Source organism: Gracilinanus agilis, chromosome 4 (genome assembly GCF_016433145.1).
Source record: "Gracilinanus agilis isolate LMUSP501 chromosome 4, AgileGrace, whole genome shotgun sequence".
Classification (NCBI taxonomy): Eukaryota; Metazoa; Chordata; class Mammalia; order Didelphimorphia; family Didelphidae; genus Gracilinanus; species Gracilinanus agilis.
In genome coordinates this window covers 263,754,061-263,772,512 of record NC_058133.1, presented here as the reverse complement: position 1 = coordinate 263,772,512, position 18,452 = coordinate 263,754,061, and the positions used below count along the sequence as shown (strand labels likewise).

The following is an 18,452-nucleotide window of genomic DNA, read 5'->3' as shown; positions in this document are numbered from 1 at the left end:
ATATTGAATGGTCCTGGGGGATGGAGGAAGGAGGTTGGTGAGACTTTTCCTGCTGCATTGGCTGAGGTGAAAGGGGGTCTGAACAGACCGCCCGCCGGTTCTGCACCAGGGCCTCTCCCCGCCGTCCCAGGGACTTGACAAGCAGCTCTGCATGCACGAAAAGCAAGACATGCACAACACCCCGCACCCGGCTAGGAACAAAGCGCACACAGGATGCACACAGACTAGAACCTGCATTTGGATCCAGGGGCCAATATGTGGGCGGCCCCTGAGCCAGAGGGAAACGGCAACACTGAATACAGGGAGAAAGAGACACACACACATGCACGCACACACACACGCACACGCACACAGGCGCACACGAAGCTGCTTCTGAAAGCCCGTCTGTTACGAGGGCTCACGGCCATGTGGCCGCCCTGAAGCCCCCTCCATGTGCGTGGTGCAGGAACCGCAGCGGCCGGGCTCCCTCGACCCCAGACGTTGTTCTCTCTTCGTGTATAAGGCACAGACAGAGTTAGTTTCCCACACGCCCGCCGCCGTGTGCGGCTCACGCCAGGCTGGAGACCACGTGCTAGTGCACGGCCGGGAGCCGGTCGGTCCTTCCAGCCACACACGCTGCTGACTCGCAGCGTCCGAACGAGCGCGGCCTCTTTTCTCCACGGGGCCGGACGGGGGCGGTAGGGCGAGCGAGAATCATGGCCACCCTCTTTCCAGCTGCTCCGAAGAAGAGCCCAGATAACGGTGGTAACAAGTGAGCCCAGGTCTGGGGTGTTTATGGTTTTGTTTTGTTGGCTTCACATCGACGCCGCCCCAGCAACACGGCATGGGACACCCGGACTGCCCTCTCCCCAGAGGGACCCACACGGAGGCGGTGAGAGAGCTTCGGCTAGCGTGTTTACAGAAAGTCACTATAAATAGCTCCTCGCTCTTCTCTCACTCAGCTCACCATCCACGTATACGAGCAGGCACACGTACAGGGGTGCACACACACACACACACACACACACACACACACACACACACACACACACACAACACTCCCTTCCACCATGGAGAATCTTTGCAACAAGAGGCACTTGAATGATATTTTGGAGAGTTCCCATGAAAAGGTCTTTCCCTCACAGTGACGTGCGATCCACAGAACAGGCTTTCAGAAAGCAGGCTTTCAGGACTCCATCTCTTCTTGGTCAAGCGGTGGCGGCACAAAACTTATAACTTCATCATAGGTCAGGCCTAGAAGGAAGGGAAAGGACAGGGGCGGATCACTACCATTCATGAGGGCACTAAGGGCATGAACACTGTCATACTCATCGTCCAGGTGAAGGAGCTAAGGCTAGAGGAAGTGATTCGATAAAACAACACCTGGGAGGTCCCCTCGTCCAAATAATCTCATTCACACGGTAAGTAATGGAGAGACTCAGCGGCCCTCCAGTCGATCACTCTGTCCTCTCTCCTAAGGGATGCCCACTATTCTGTCGGGTTGGGAAATATTCCAAACGTTGCAGCCTTAGGTGCTATAACTGCAAATATACAGAAACGACACCTCCAGTCTGCTTTAGGTATTGGTCAGTCACTTTTCAAGTCCAATTTGGGTCCAATGAAAGAGAAAATTGGATGCTGTGGTCAGAAGACCTAGGTTCTAGCCCTGGAACTGTGACTGACACTAACTCAACAGCTGTATGGTCTTAGGTAAAACACAACTTCTCTAAGCCTCTGTAAAACAAATATAGATTTCCTCTTCCTTATTTCATCAGGATGAGTGATAAAAGGTTGAATGGATAAAAGTCAACAATAAGTATAAAATAATATGGAAAATTCAACAGAATTTCACAGACCATAGACTGCTCCCTAGGTCAGAAAGACAGTGTCTTATAGAAGGAATATGCTGGGGGGAGCTGGGTGGCTCAGTGGATTGAGAGTCAGGCCCAGAGATGGAAGGTCTGGGGTTTAAATCTGGCCTCAGGCACTTCCTAGCTGTGTGATCCTGGGCAACCCTCAATGCCTAGACTTTATTGCTCTTCTGCCTTAGAACTAATACATAGAGTATTGATTCTAAGACAGAAGGTAAGGATTAAAAAAAAAAAAAGGAACATGTTTATTCTGAACTAGAGATTGTAAGTGTATAAAATGAATGGGTTGTACTTGTTGCTCTTAAAGACACCTCCCAACTTAAAGATTCAATGACCATAAGCTGCTCTCATATCAAATTATCACCACCATTAGCCTGCAAAGGCCTCATCTACTGATCTGTAAAAAGAAAGGGTTAAATCAGCTCTTTCAGGTCCCTTCCTTCTAGCTCTGACATTCTATTTTTATGGATATTTCTCTTAGTAGTTCTTGTTTCTTTCTCCCTCTGCTCCAGCTATAGACTCACCCAGTAAAAATGTTTTTCCATAGTCACTGCCCTCAAAGAAGAGAGCAAACTCAAAAAGCCTAATAATTTTGACAGAAAACTCACTTTTCCACTCATCTATCAGGAGATCCCTGCTTTCAAAGGACTGGTCATAGGGGTCTGCAACTGGTTCATCATCAGGATCATGGTACTGGGCAAAGTAGCCATGGGCAAGGGCTTGAGCTGCTGTAATTCTCTTGTCCGAGTCCAATACAAGCATCTTCTCCAGCAGGTCAACAGCTGTCCCCAACAAGAGTTGGGTTAGGAAAAGAGGAGGGAAAAAGTTTAATACAAAAAAGGTAACATTGTACCTAAGGCAAAATCCCTAGTTCTTTCTTGTCTATACAAAGAGCTCTTCTAAAGTTCTAGGTCCCTGAGGCTTCCTAATTGTCTATACAAGGCAAATGTTCAGTATATTCTGTATTTGCAAACAATATAGGATGTTGAATGAAGGGTGTTGTCCAAAAAAACAGTATTCTCTGAGTCACAAAGCAGAGGTCTTTTACTCACAAGAACCCCTTGAGGTTGATAGTGCAAGTATTATACTCATTTTACAGAGGAGATAAGTCTCAGAGCAAGTGACAGCTCCTAAGTGTATGAGGCAAAAAGTCTTGCACTTTTATACCCTCTGACATCGTCCATGTTTTTCTCTTTACTGTAACTATAAATACATTTAATATTAAACACCCAATAAAAAGGTGATGGTTTTCAGACTGTTGGAGGAGTCTGCTTAATGGGGGGGAAGAAAAAAGAAGGGGACTGAATAAGCAATGGGTCTGGTAGCCACAAAGGAATCCTTGTCCAAGGATCAGACACCAGTGTGATCTGGAAGGGGACCTCAGCTGAGTATGGGGTCAAAGCACCCAAAAAGGACTGAAGGGAGGAGCAGACTGATACCAACTCAGGGAAGAAAGTGTAGGCTCAAAAAGGATAAGAGGGTGGAAAGGAGTCCCTAGCTGATAGGTGTCCCAAACATCTAGAGGTGACAGACACCTTTTAACTTTTCAGTCTTTAACTATTGCTATGGGCAAGGTCTTGTCTTCCTTTCTATAACCTTCGTCCTGAACTTCCTGGCCCCCCATTTCTATCTTCCCCATCCTACTTGTTTAAATCATTCAGCAGCTTCCTTCTCTTTTCCTCCCTTAGCACCCTGCATCTCCCATCTCCAGCCTGGCACTCCAACTTAACTCTGCCCTCCAGAACCCTCACTTTCTTCACGACATGGCTCAAGTTCTACTCCTTTCAAACTACCTGGGATCAAATGCTTTGGTATTAATCCACTTTATATTTCTTTAAACAGGCTCATATTTGGACATGTAAATGACTGGGCCAAAACAGTGCCTTATACATGAGGAAGTGGGGACTTCCAGAAACTTGAGATCAGTATAATCTCTCATAGGGTTTAAGGTCTATCAGGACCAAAGCAAGGAAAGAGGCCAACTCCAGACAAAGAGGAGAGATGGAGTGGAAGCTAGCCCCATGCCTAAGCTAAGTTAGAGGGAAGCCAAGAGGTTTTAGCAGAGAGTGGGACCCCTCCACCTAAGAAGAGAGAGAGGAGCCTAGTCTTGGCTCAAAGCCCCACTCTGGTGACTGAATCTGAAGAAAATGCAGGATATAATGAAGAAACATTATGTGTTTAAGGGAAGCTCAGGAGTTAAACCCAGGAAAAGAGACAAACTCTATAACAAGCACCAAGAGGGCTTGAGAGAAGGGGGAAAATAGCTTAGTACAGGGATCAAGCATTGAGGGAGGAAAATGAAGCAAGGGACAAAGAATGAAATTAAAACTCTTAGAAAAATCTGAATGTCATATTTTAATAAATAGCAAAAGAATAAGGCCTAGATCTATCAGAAGCAGAGAGTAAAGAGAAAACATAGAATCTACTGGCCACTTCCTGAAAGAAACTCACAATTGAAAATACCTAAGAATGTCAGAGCCTAAAACTAGAGGTTCCAAGTCAAAGAAAAAATACTAACAAGAAGTTAGAAAGAAAGTGTTCAAATATCAAAGCTTCATAGTTATGATGACACAAGACTATGCTAAAATAACTATAAAGAGGGAGGAATCTTAGAACAGTCCAAAAGACACACTAACCATGGTCTCTCAACCAAACCAAGATCATAAGATTACAACCACTATGGGATCCAAATCCTGTCATCAGAAAACTTAAATGATAATTAAAAATACAGCAACACAGCATGGGGCATCTTGATGATATGAATGGTGGCAAAAGCAATGATTCGGAAAGTAAGACAGAACTAGTTAGTTAAGAAATATCACGATATGGGTTTGACTAGTGCTGGCTATACCTTTTCTACAGAAGTTTTGTTTCTACAAAGGAATACAAAGGTGTTTACAATCAGACATTAATTCCAAAGTTTAAATTTATGGAGAAGAATTAATGACAATCTGATGGTCCTACATCTACCCCTACGATGGAAGTATATAAATCTACTAGAATAAAACAAGAATGAGGGCAAAGAATCGATTCCATAAGACTTAGAGTCAGCACTTTCAAAGACAGAGAGTAACTGTCAAGGAAGACTTTAAGTTGCAGTGAGGCAATGACGTTAGAATATGGAGAAATGGAAGAAGCCAAATGGGACTTGAAAAATTAGGACAAACAAGTTATACCTATGCCTGTCTAGCATATGTGCCAGGCACAAACTTGTTACCAATCATACTCTTACTATCAAACAAGAGAAACAAATGCATTCTTGGGCCAATTTGGCAATGAGAATTAGAGGATTTTTACAACAAAGTGTGGAACTGAGCACTATCTATCTGACAAACTTTGAACTTTTGGTACCAGCCCATATGGTATATCACCAGATGGCATCTGATTTATCTAACTGGCTAGAAGTTAAGAGAATAGATACCTTCAAGGAATGATAATGACACTTCTGCAGCCCTGTCTAAAGGAAAAATCTTTTGTAAATACTTGTATAAACTATGAATGAGAAAGCAGAAATAATGTCTGTAAGAGAGCCAGATGGCAGACTCTTAAAGATATCAACATCATGACTGGTTTGATAAGAAAGCTCTTGGTAGCAAAACAAATAAGGTTGCCTAAAATCTCATTTTACTTCATGCCCCAAGAATATAACTACCCACAAAAATTTACATCAAGACACATGGTTCAAAGAGACATGTATAACCAGTATCTTCAGGATGCCTAACTAATCCAAAGATTTCAATCCCAAGCCTTGAAGGATACATGAATTCAATCACACTATTATAATAACTGTGAAAAATATATGCTGTTATCAAACTAATTACAGAAAGATTCTGGTGGAGATAACACTTTGACTTTTCTTTTTTAATATGCATGCCACTGAAGTTGAATTCCTGATGTTTAAGCTATGAGAACCAGGCCTCCAACAGAAACTTCTGAGTCATCATATGCGGGGCAGGTAGGTGGCTCAGGAAATTGAGAATCAGGCAAATCTAGCCTCAAAAATTTCATAGCTGTGTAACCTCTTAACCCCCATTGCCTAACCCTTACTATTCTTCTGCTTTAAAACCAACACATGGTATTGATTCTAAGATGGAAAGTAAGAGCTTAGACCCCACCCCACCCCCCAAAAAAAGAAGAAAAAGAAAGTAAGTAGTCAATTTAGCTCTCAGCATTAAAAATGGGAAGGAAAAAAAATTCCAAAAGATATGAGCATTCATTCCACCTAAGACTCTTCAAGCAAAGACAGGAGAGTGCTGTTCAGACATTTGCATGTGTTTGAGACAATGAAATTTTGTTAATACTTCTAAGTATGCCACTAAATCATCATGTTCAAGAAAAGAAAGTAAGAATGCTAATGGTAGCAATTATTGTGAACTTGCTCTGCTCTCTATTCTTGGTAAGATTCCAGGGCCAGAGTTGTCTTGTATTAGCTGAGCAACAATATCAATGAAGCAACACAGATTTATTATTGGTACCTACTATGAGTTAGGTCCCAGGCTAGACACTGGGGATACAAGTACAGAGACAGAACCAACCTCGACTTGAAATAAGCTCACATGATGAGGGAAGAGAGAACAATTATATATAAAACTAGATATATACAAAACTATAAAGCACAAATGTAAAATGTGCAAAATAGTTAAATATAAGGAAATTTAAGAGGGAGGGCGGGCACTAGCATTTAGAGGATCAGGTAAACCTTCATGCAGAATATGGTATCTGAGCCATTAAGTCTGTTAAAGGTGGGGGGAAAGGGGGAAGGGACGAGAGAGAGAGAGAGAGAGAGAGAGAGAGAGAGAGAGAGAGAGAGAGCGCGAGAGCGCATGCATGCACAAGGTCTCTTAGATTTGCTGTAAACCAGTTTCAAATAATGCATTTTAGAGAAAAAACCACAGTTGAACAGTCAAATTGGCATTCAGTTGATCTTTTCTTTAGAATAAGCAGTGTATCCCAGAATTGGCATTGCATTTCCCTATCAGTGATTCAAGAGGTGAACACAGTGAGGAGTAGTGTCAGTCCATTTCCCTGGAGCTTATAAGAACAGGCCTCAAGTTACATGGGGAAGAATAAAAAGGTTGGCAGTCCTAAGATAGCAACCTCAAATGGTAGGTGAGAAAGGGACAGATGTGTTTGGATAAAGGCAAACTCAGCAGCATCATTCAAACTGTGGGAAAATAACAAAGAAAGTCAAAGAAGAGAAGAATATGCTCCTCTTCAAGTACATAAGGCACCAGCCAAACAGCTTAACTAACTCTCTTCCTCTTGAATAAGAATCATGCTTCTTAATGGTTCCCTGCCCTTGCTCAAACTATACTTGAGCCTGGAATGTGCTCTTTCCCCTAGCTCTTCCTACTGAATTCCTGTCACTTAAAGACCAATTCAAATGCTACCTCTTTTAGGAAGCCTTCCCCCAACTCCTAAGACCCCACACAGAACAATGTCTTATTTTCAAATAATCAAATATATATAAATATTCAAATATTTATTAATATCTATTAAATGCCATGCACTATGCTAACCTCTGGGGATACAAAGGCAAAGATGAAATAGTTCCTGCACTCAATGAGCATTTCCCACATATTTAATTGTGTTTTAAACTTGTTCTCACTCCCATTTGGATTGCATTTAATGGTCAAGAACAGAGGGGTTTTTTTTATCTCTTTCCTTTCTCCCTACCATCTAACAATAACCTCTGTCAAGTTTTGCAAAATTTATAAGTATATAAGCATATCACCAAATGAAAAAGTTTCTTTGAGAAGCATGACTTTTTGGAGGGAAAACAATACTTGCTTCCATACTTACCCAACGGATTGGCACCAATAAACACATTTGCAAAGTTCATCTTCGGCATCTGGGTCAAAGATTGAATATAATTTCTTGCCTGTGAAAGTTAGGATTTTGAGATTTAATTTATTCATTATTTTATTATCATAAGAGATTCTTAGAACCCTAATCTGACCAAAAACCCCCCAAAACATTTTAAGATGCCACATTGATATAGCATATCTTCTTGGAGTTCTTCAATATTGTTCTCATGTACTTATGTACTTGGTCAGGAATATCACTGAGTATATTACTTTTGTCTCATAGAATTAGATTCCAACTAGAAATGAATGCTAACAATAGTCTTTAATAAGGATAGGAGCTATCAGCTTAATTATTTACCTTTATTAAATGAAAGTTTGTTTTTAATTCCAAAAGTATGTCTGACTTTCATAATTTATTTCCTATCAGGAACTTGGCTTAGCAAACATTTTTATGTATGGATAGCTATAATTGAGGCAAAATACCTTTAAAATAAACAAGTAATTGGCCTTGAGGGTAATCACATAAACCAAGTATAATTTATGCATATGAAAACTTGGTTTCTCTGCTGCAGACAATGGTCAAGTTTGGACTCTATCTACAACTCTATTTGCATGTGTAGAGATCTAATATCAATCTAATTTAAATGTGTGTAAGGAAATGCTGATATCTATATAATTATGAAGTTTCTGATTTAAATATTATTTGTGTGGGTCGGAGGCCAGCATTTGGATGCAAAAATGTACTAAATGATTAGTATCCTTATTTCTACCATATGAATATAGGGAAGCAGAGAAATGGGCAGACTGTGATATGGAGGTCAGGTACATAATTAGCTATAAAAGTCTAGAATGATAAACAGCTAAGAAGTAGCTTAAAGATTTTAGGGAAAGACTTTTGATGTCAAAATGTGCTGAAGTTCTAGTTATGCCAGGAGGATTTGACTCCAAGATAGACTTGGAGAGATTTGAGAACAGGTGTTCTAATGAAGTTTGTAGGAGTTAAATTAAGCAATGACAGACAAAAAAATAAGTGAGAAGTTCCCAAGTTGTACTAAGACTTTTGGGATGCCCTGTCTATGTATTAGCTTTTAAGTATGGTGTCTTACATGGTATATGGGTTGTAGTTAGCTGTGCTAAGAGTTCTATTTTTGAGAGAGAGGGAGACAAGAAGAGAGGAAGACAGTGAAAGAGAGGAAGAGGGAAAGAGAGAAGAGGAGGAGGAGGAAGAAGGAAAAGAGTGGAGGGAGAAACAGAGAGTAGGGAATGAATAAAAAAGCACAGTAATCTCCTTTAAGTAACTGTGCCTCCATATGAAGCTTATTTGGCAACAACATATTCTAAACAGGCTTCTGAGTACCAAATTTACAAACTCAAATACTTAAGAGTAATGTTGTTATATTATTGGTAGGCCACCTAAAAAGTTATATTTTCAGTATAGGGGCTCAGATCACGTTTTCACCTCAAGTGCTAACACTTGGCTAAAGCAAACAGTCATTATCTTAGTAGCCACTCCGAGGCACATGCAAGCATTCAGTCATGTTAAACAGTGTGTCTGTGGCCTCCTGAACTAAACATCCCTGGTACAGTCTGTTTGATCTCACCTCATGACTGGGCATCCTGTTAATGAGATAGGCAGGGGGTGTCCCCGTCAGGCGCATGATCTGCTGAAGCTGGTTAATATCTTAGATGCCTGGTCAAGGGCTTTGTTAAACACACGGTGCAAAAATAATTTTCAACTCGGGTAAAAAAAAAAAATGGATCACCCCTCCCCCTCACGACCCAAGCTGCATTTATAAAGCACCACTTTTGTGAACAGAACAGTGTTAGCAGGCAGGTGGTGCTCAATTAGCCAGTGGCTGCCCATGCAGAGAGGAAAAAATGATTTTCTTGAGCTCTTGCTCTTCTTCATCACCAAACATTTTTGGCTTCTGGAAAGCGATGTTCTCTCGTGATCCCGGATGCCAGCCATAGAATATTTTTTAGCTAGTTGTTATCCAAATGGTCTTCCCCTTGGGAAGCTGGTGGATAGAAATTAATTCAAGGATTTAACTCTGCTCTGTATGGTATAAAACATCCACCACATCTAAGATTGGATCTAACCAATGGGGAAGTAGTCAGATTTTGTGGCACACTTGTTGGTGGCTCTCCAAGGCATTTTCCCTCCAAGTGCAGGAAACAAGATAGGTGGGCAAAGTGATGAGGCCAGAGCAATGCAAGGTCAGGAAGACATCAGCAAAAACATATACACACACCCATACACATACAGTAAAGGGGAAGGAAAGTCACGGTAAAGCAAAAATAGATAACCTCATGCTGCAGTGATGATGTACCAAGCCATGTGCCAAAATGACTCCCTCACCCACAGTAACTTCCCCTTCACACTCTACTCCCCCAGTTCTCAGACAAGCCCTGTCTGGTGAAAAAAGTATTCCACAACAAAGAGCTAGGTGGAGGATGTTCTTTCAAATACCATGCTGTTAAAAATCATCTTAAAAGGGAATAGCCAAGAGGTCTTCCAAATGCATCGGCACATCTGTACCTCTATTGATGTGTCTCCCCAAACTATCCTGTTAGTAGCTGAGAATATCTTTACAATAGACTGTATGAAGACTAGAAGTGTAGAAGCACTGGAAGTTCCATTACCACAAAACTTTCCTCTATTTCTTATCCAGTAAGGGCTCTAAGAATATTTGCTAAACTAAATTTATTTTTGCTCACTTCCTTCATTGTTATTAACTTATCCCTTGCACTGATTCTGCCGTTCTTGATCACTAACTGACTGTGGATAGTCAAAGCCCTATACACTGCTGTTCAAACTGGATACTGGCATTTTCTCCTATCTAGAAAAATAATGACTTTACTTTCACTGGTTTGGGAGGGGAGGGAGGTACCTAGGAGTTCTGTGTGTCTCTGGTTTTCTTCCTTCACCAATTTCTATAGGATAACAGTTCTACAACCAAAGGAGGTCTGTCCTTTGCCAAACATCACAAAACCCACTCCTTTCCCAGATAATTTCCCAACTTACCCTCAACTCGTCATTTCATTTCTTTAGTTTCTGAGCACAGTTAATAATAGCTCTGAATGTCTAGTAAAATGCTGAGATCACTACTGCAATGTTTTTGGGGGAGTCAGAAAGCTGTCGGCCTTTTCTATGTGCTTCAAAGAATGTATAACTTTGTTCCATTAAAAAACCTAACTCCCTATCATTGGAAATGATGGGAATTTCCAAAGTTTTCTTCTCTTAGTGTACTACCGCACCATCCCAAAATAGTTCCTGAAAATATCTGCTGAAAACTCCTTCCTATTATTCAGTATTTCGTTTGGACATACTTTAAGTCTCCCTCTCATTTATTTACTACCCTAAATAAAACTTGAATAATCAAACACTATAGCCACCTCCTGTTTAATAGCAAGGAAGATGCCAGTCAGCTTTCCAATCTTCATAATGTATATACTTTGAGGGTTCACCTCCCCAACCCTGAGGAGCTGGTGATGAACTCATGGGAAGCTTATAGCTTTCCTTTTAACTAAGGCACATTCACTGCAAGACAAATATACTTAAGTAGCACAATTTTGTGGCCATAGGATAAAATTAAAGGTGACTAATGGAGGATTTTAGTTTATGATGTTAATCTCAGTATCATTCTCCAACCACTTAAGCCATCTAATCACAAAATTTCTATGAGTCATGTTTCTGAACAAAACCACAAACACAATAGACTTGTTATTTCTTACTGAAGCCTCCTAATATTTTTGATTCATTCCAAACTGGGTTTCTGCTTTCTCTAGAACAAAAGGAAAATGCTTTTTGGATTGACTCTATAGTTTGTAACTCCTCCGAAAATGACTTTACAACACAGTTTATAACTTTGTAAGATTAATATGGTTGAATCATGTTATCAGGACATTTGAGCTATAAAGTTCCTCAAAGATAAGCTGTGGAAATTCAGAATTTTAACATACTTTGGAATCATTTAAATGGAGGTGCCAGGTATACAACAAAATTATTTATTTCATCAGACACAAAAATAACATTTCCAACTCACCTGCTTGTTACTCTAGCTGCTCAGCAGGCTTCCCACTGGGAAGCAGGAGCCAAGGCAGCCAGAATTGTTGAATGGTTAACCAGAGAAGTACAGGAGAGATGGTAAGGACCTGGAGCTTAGCACCAGTGATTCCCTCTCCCCTTTTCTAAAAAATGCAAGGACAATGGCCACAAGTTGGCTATGGTACAGGGAGAGGTGGAAACGTATGTGTAACAACTGCACTATCTTCTCTGTTCCCCTGTGGCATCAACATGGTGTTTAGAAGCAGGAAGGGCAAAGGAAAGGGGAGCCAATGCCATATTCCCATGGCTGCTTCTCTCCACCAGCCCATTACTGAGGCATAGAGAAGCAATGATTCTGTGGGCAGGCTAGCACTGTACAACAGCCACTATTCCCACTTTTTTTCAACTTTCAATTATATAGGAAAGAGATGGAATGGAGAGGTGGCTCTGAGTGTTGGGTTTGGGCTGCCCCTTCCACATATATGAGGGGACTGGACTGTGCAGTCTCCAAGGTTACTTACAGCTTGGATGTTCTATGATTCTATGAGTAGTTTGGAGGATGGAGTTGGAAAAACATCCCATAAGAATACTGCCTATTCTGCTTTTTGGAAACAGATCTACTTTGGATACATGGTCAGCTTCTGACCCTGAAGACAAGTCTAGGGTGTCCTACACTCCTAACAATGCATATTCTATTCCTTCAGTGAAGAAGCAATTTAGAGTAGATCCCATGCTCTGAGAACAAATATCTACTCAAAGAGGGGTTGTAACAGAAGCTTATGAGATCATCTGAAACTTCTCAGCAGGATCACAGATTTTTGAAGCTTTTGTGTACCATTTGTGTGTAGGGAAATTTTCTATTCATTTATTGAAACAAACTGAAATCTCAAATCCTACTAATCTAAGGAGAATAGATATCACAGCATTGGGGACTCACATAATCAAAATATTGACTAGCGAAAGAGACTGGAAGAAAGACAGAATGAAGGAGAAACACATTTCTACAGCAACATCCTAGAAGTGCTGATAAGCCCACAAAAGACATATAGGAACTTATAGACACGCCCAGGGTAAAGTACAGACTGTGCTGAGAGATCCATGAAAGGCAAAGCAGAGACTCAGATTGGATTCCCGAGAGGGCAGACATTGACAATCAAAGCATCAACTCACAGACTCTGAAGAGATTTTCTTCAAAAGCTCAGCCCCTGGGGTTCCAACGAGTCTTAAAATGAGCTTCAACTGATCAATATCTAATGGTGGACTATAAAGGAAAATGTTGGGACAAAATCAAAATGAAACATAAGCCAAAATAAAAACAAAATGGAAAATTCTATGGTTAGGTTTCTATAAGATGATCAATTAGAACATGCACTTCCTTTGCAAAAGATGCAAAATGCTAACAACATGCACACTCAGAATACATTCATATTATCCACTGGCTACAATTTTACTTACATATCATTTGTCAAATTAAACTACTTTAACTGGTACTTAGCTGTGACGGTCATCGGTAAAAACACAAACCCATGACTCCTTCAAGAACATCTTAATCCATGTGCACAAGCCCTCTCTAGCTCACCAGGCTCCATCAAAGTATTAGTAGTTGTCTAAGCTACGTGCATTAGTGAGCACTATGCAAACAACAGAGAGAGGGCAGCGCCCTGCCAGAGGGATCAAGAGATCTTTCTGTGAACAGGCCCTGCAAACTTGGACTAAAATATTTATAGAGTGATACTATCACGACCACTAAGGCCACAGGGTCCAATGATCTCAATTATATTCTCCAGATAAGAATACAGCAAAGGTCAACAAACATTAACAGCCAGCAGAGGGCACTCCCCCTCTCCATGCTCCCTTCCAGGTACATGAAAAAAACCGGTCACATTCACTAGATTAAGCTTAAGGAGGCAAAATGCTTGGCAAAATCCATACACCCTCTCTAGCAAACCATAAGTTGTTTGTTTGTTTTTTTAAAAACACTTCACTTCTAGCAGTCAACATTTCTTAGTACATTCTCTAAGTACACGTCAAATTAATCTGAATTGTCTAGGACACTTAATATAAAAAGAGAGGGTTTCTATTTGGTTTTAGCATATCAGATTTGCCTACAAAAGGGAATGAAAAAAGGAGAAGGGTGGGGAAACATCTATTGAATGTGAAATGAACTATTCTTGATAAAAACATGAACATTTCAGCCTAAATTAAATAACTATTCCAGATCATTCCTATTCCACACACCATTAGATTTTGTTGTTATTATGTTGTTCAGTCTTGCCCAACTCTTCATAACCCCCATTTGGGGTTTCTTGGCAAGGATGCTGGACTAGCTTGCCATTCCTTTCTACAGTTCATTTTATAGATGAGTTATTACACTTGATTTTAGCCAAAAGGCTGAGAAGTGATTTTTATAGATGAGGAACTGAGGCCAACAGGGTGAAGTGACTTGTCCAGGGTCATCTGACTAGTAAGTGTCTGAAGTCAGATTTGAACTCAGGAAGATGAGTCTTCCCTGACTTCAGGCCTGGTACTCTATCTGTAGTACCATCTTGCTGCCCTATTATTAGATTGTTTTCTATTTCAGTTTCCCTATTTGTGAAATAAGAAAAACTAAATTAATTTCAGGATGATTCTAAGTAAGCCTAATTATTTTTTTAAAAATGCAAAATGCTACAGATGGTGAAATTAAGAAAACGTACTGACACCAAAGATGATTTTACAACCAATCTGAACTTTCTCCTTAGTTCTAAACACTAGTGTTCAACTAACATAAACTGACATCCTTTAATTCAAAACCCCACAAGCTCCAGTGCTTTTTAAAGGGTGAGTAAAAAGGCTAGTGATAAATAATGTTGATCTTATACATTTTGCTTGTTGTGTGCCTCCAGAGAAGAGGGCCCAGAGGTCTTAAGTTTTGATGATCTACTGCTGACTAGGTAAGGTTGAAGGAAAAAAAAAATCACAAAGTAAATCTTTTATGATATAGAAATAACTATACTTCTCACCTGCTGCTTAATTTTTTTTATAAGTGTCACAAAAGTACCAAGCATTTAAGTAAAGAATATACAAATATCTCTACTTCCTTATGTGCAAGGCATATATAGATTCTCACTCTAAGAGAACACTAAATAGCTATAGTCCTGAATTAGATTTGGAAGTTGCTGAAAGAATGCTCAGTGCCAGCATCCAAAACCAGTTTGACTGACTAATAACAAATGATGGCAGATGAGTAGTGGTAGACACTGTGGGGTTTTAATGTGATCTCCATGGCTCCCTCAATCAGGAATAAAGACTTGGTCTCACAAATCATTTTATCTCTTTAAATTAGTTTCAGATTCCACAAAACAATAAAAAAAAAGTTCCCAACCATACCTGAATGCACAGAAAAGACACATTTAAGTATTTCTGTTAATGACAGTTATAGAAGACAGGCCACCTCCCCATTTTAAGAAACCACAGCTTTGCATAGTCTCAGGGCTACAAAGATTTAGAAATAGAATTATTAGCATCTTGCTTCAAATTTTCCCCCCATCATAGTTCAGAAATGAGGCACAGCCCAAAGGAAGAAAACCCTTAAACAACTTATATGCCATAAAAAAAAAAAAAGGACAAATCTGTATGAATTCAGTGATATTCATTACTTTTTTTTTTTAAACCCTTAACTTCTGTGTATTGGCTCATAGGTGGAAGAGTGGTAAGGGTGGGCAACGGGGGTCAAGTGACTTGCCCAGGGTCACACAGCTGAGAAGTGTCTGAGGCCAGATTTGAACCTAGGACCTCCCATCTCTAGGCCTCACTCTCAATCCACTGAGCTACCCAGCTGCCCTTCATTACTTTTTGAGATTAAAAATAAAGGGAAATTTCTTCTCTCCTAAACAGTGACCTCTTCTCAGAATAATGTTTTTAAAAACATAATAAAAAATAAAATACATAGGGTCCATTATATTTAAAGTCATCAAAACACAAAATAAATGAATACAAGTTCAGGGATTCCAGATTCAGAACCCCTGAGAGAGAGAGAGAGAGAGAGAGAGAGAAGGGGGGGGGGGGGAAGAGAGAGATAAGAGACAGAGGCAGGGAAGAGATATCTAACCAACAAAAAAGACAAATTAGGGTATGATTATTTGCTTTACTGAAGGATATGCTGCATTATTCTCTTTGATCATTTAATATATGAATCTATTTAGAAAAAAGTAAGTTTGTACTTTATAGGAACATACCTATTTTGGAAAGGACACTAGTTCAGTAACTGAGTTTCAGTTCCAATTTTGCTTTTAACTAGCTGTATGACCTTAGGCAAATCACTTTTACCTGATAAGGATAGGGTGGAGTGGTGATTTATGAATAGAAATGATATTATGGGTTCATATAAGAACTTCACCTTGAAAAGTCTATGACACCTCTCCCTATTGTTGATAATTTAAAATTATCTTTATTATGAGAGAAAATTAAGTTTTCAAAAGAACTTCCAAAAAGGCAATTTAATAATGTACTTATGAAAATAGTCCTCAGAAATAATGTTGGATTTATATAATAGATTCAGTGAAATCAATCTACAAAATCGCTGTTGTAAGAACTAGCAATTTATAACAAGAACTTTAGAGCTGCCTTCTAAGAGGGGGATGCAGAGCAAATATTTTACTTTAAAATCACTTGTGAAAGTAAGAAGAAAGGTCTTTTATAAAAATTAGTTTTTACAAATAGATCTTTATATAAGATATATAAAATTAGATAACTAGACTTTTCCATAGAGGATCATATGAGACACAGTTTCACATCTGAAACTACACTTGGAGTGATAGTGGTGAGGTAGATTCTAGGTACTTGTAGTGAGGCCTACATCTTCAAGGATGATTATTACCTCAGGTAAGGAGAGTGGATTTCTGTAGTCTGGCTTAAGAGAGAAGCCTGAAAAGTCATTTCCTCTTCTATAATATGAAGGGATTAAATTGGATGCTCTATAAAATGATTATTGAGCTCTAAATCCTATAAGTTTACGATAACCTTGGCATTCTTACATCACACAATTCTTGCCACTCAAAAGGAACAGCAAATCTTGCACTAGCTAAGGAGAAAGACTTTCTGAGTGGCCAAAAGTTCCTCTCAGCAATGCAGATATAGGCTTGGTCAATGTTTCCCTTTCTTCTACAAGGGTGAGTCACCCCCATACAGACTAATACTTGTGTTTTAAAATGAAAGAAAACATTTTCCATTCTGTTAAGAAAAAAAAGCACCAGAAAAATTCTATTCTCCACCATTTATCAGCATTAATTTTGTGATATCAAACCACATGTGCTATCATAAAAATTCAAAGCTCCCTGTGGACAATAACATACAGGGAAAGCAATTTTCAAGCACTGCCAAGGACAAGCGAGTGCTTCATCTGAGCCAAGGTACAAGCCAATGAATTAATCTGCGCTGCCGAAAAATATCTACACCACGTGGCAATCGTTTAGGATGGAGAAAATTATTTCAAAACACGATTTAACAATTCATGACAACTAAGAACTGTTGGATCTTACCAATCTATATCAAATGCCTTATTAGCTTATCTCTAAACCCCTGGTTTTCTTCATCCATTTTCTGCAAAAAGATTGTTTTGTTATTTAAAGACAATTTTTCAATTGAGTACAACCTAGAAAGTCACAAAATTCTCTTGGCAAGAGTCATCATAAAGATATGCACGCTGGGGGCAGCTGGGTAGCTCAGTGGAGTGAGAGTCAGGCCTAGAGACAGGAGGTCCTAGGTTCAAACCCGGCCTCAGCCATTTCCCAGCTGTGTGACCCTGGGCAAGTCACTTGACCCCCATTGCCCACCTTTACCACTCTTCCACCTATGAGACAATACACCGAAGTACAAGGGCTTAAAAAAAAAATAAAGATATGCACCCAAATTACTAAGTTTAATGTTCTTCAAACACAGCAACTTGAAAGAAAAGTTATAAATTCTGAAACAGCAAATAAATAATCTCTAAAATAATCTCTAAAACAGTAGTAAGTTTATAGACCAATTTTTTTTCTCTGAAAAAAATGCCCCAAAGTACTAACTCCTACTTTTAATAGGAGTATCAGTAACCTATTAATAATCTGTTTTGAATGACAGGGCAGGGTCACTCCTAGGCAAAATGGTGAATCAGTCTCATTGTTGATAAATGCCAAGGTACAAGTCAATTGTTAGCTACTGAAGCATCAAAGAATATTGCAACAATAAAATAACAATATATTATACTTACATATAGATTTCAATAGTCCCATGTAAGGTTTCAACTTCTTTGCTGGCCTTCTATGGTCCTCTACAGACTCTCTTACCTTTCCAGCTTTACCCAATATCATTTCCCTCTATGCACTTTTACATCTGCCAAACTAGATTACCTGTAAGCATATACTTTAGGCTTTTCTGCTGGAGTGCCTTTGTGTAAACAAGTCCCTATGCCCAAGTACAGCACAATGTTCTGCACTTAAAACATTTGCTAAATGAAAGGGGAAGTGATACTCAGCAGGGGAGCAATTATTGGCAAACAGGCCATCATAGGTTCCAGTCAAGCATCCTCTTCAACCTTTCATTGTCTAACAAGGAGAGAAAAGGAGGAGGGAAAAACCTTTATGGTTGTAGGAAAATTTACCTAGAAAAGGAAAACAAGACCATGTGAAAGCTGTGCTGACCAACTCACCTCTGATAGCCAAACCATAATTCCAATGGCTATGAAGTAACTGAACTGGAGCTACTCTCAAGCACATTCTTTTTGTACAG

The 18,452-nt window shown here is 39.7% G+C and overlaps 1 protein-coding gene across 2 annotated transcripts in view; it reads right to left on the bottom strand.

The window, feature by feature from the left end:
* Window positions 1-1,064: 1,064 nt before the first annotated feature.
* The window catches only part of MAPK14 (mitogen-activated protein kinase 14), a 97,286-nt gene continuing 79,898 nt past the window's right edge, over window positions 1,065-18,452 (bottom strand). The window contains exons 9-12 of one of the 2 annotated variants that reach the window (XM_044674296.1): window positions 12,876-12,955; window positions 7,653-7,731; window positions 2,459-2,632; window positions 1,065-1,233 (exon numbers count right to left, since the gene is read on the bottom strand). In XM_044674296.1, coding sequence (XP_044530231.1) covers window positions 1,166-1,233; window positions 2,459-2,632; window positions 7,653-7,731; window positions 12,876-12,955 — 401 coding nt within the window. In that variant the 3' untranslated portion in view covers window positions 1,065-1,165. Of the gene's footprint in view, window positions 1,234-2,458; window positions 2,633-7,652; window positions 7,732-9,258; window positions 9,339-12,875; window positions 12,956-18,452 lie in introns of both variants that reach the window. The other variant, XM_044674295.1, reaches the window with a different exon arrangement.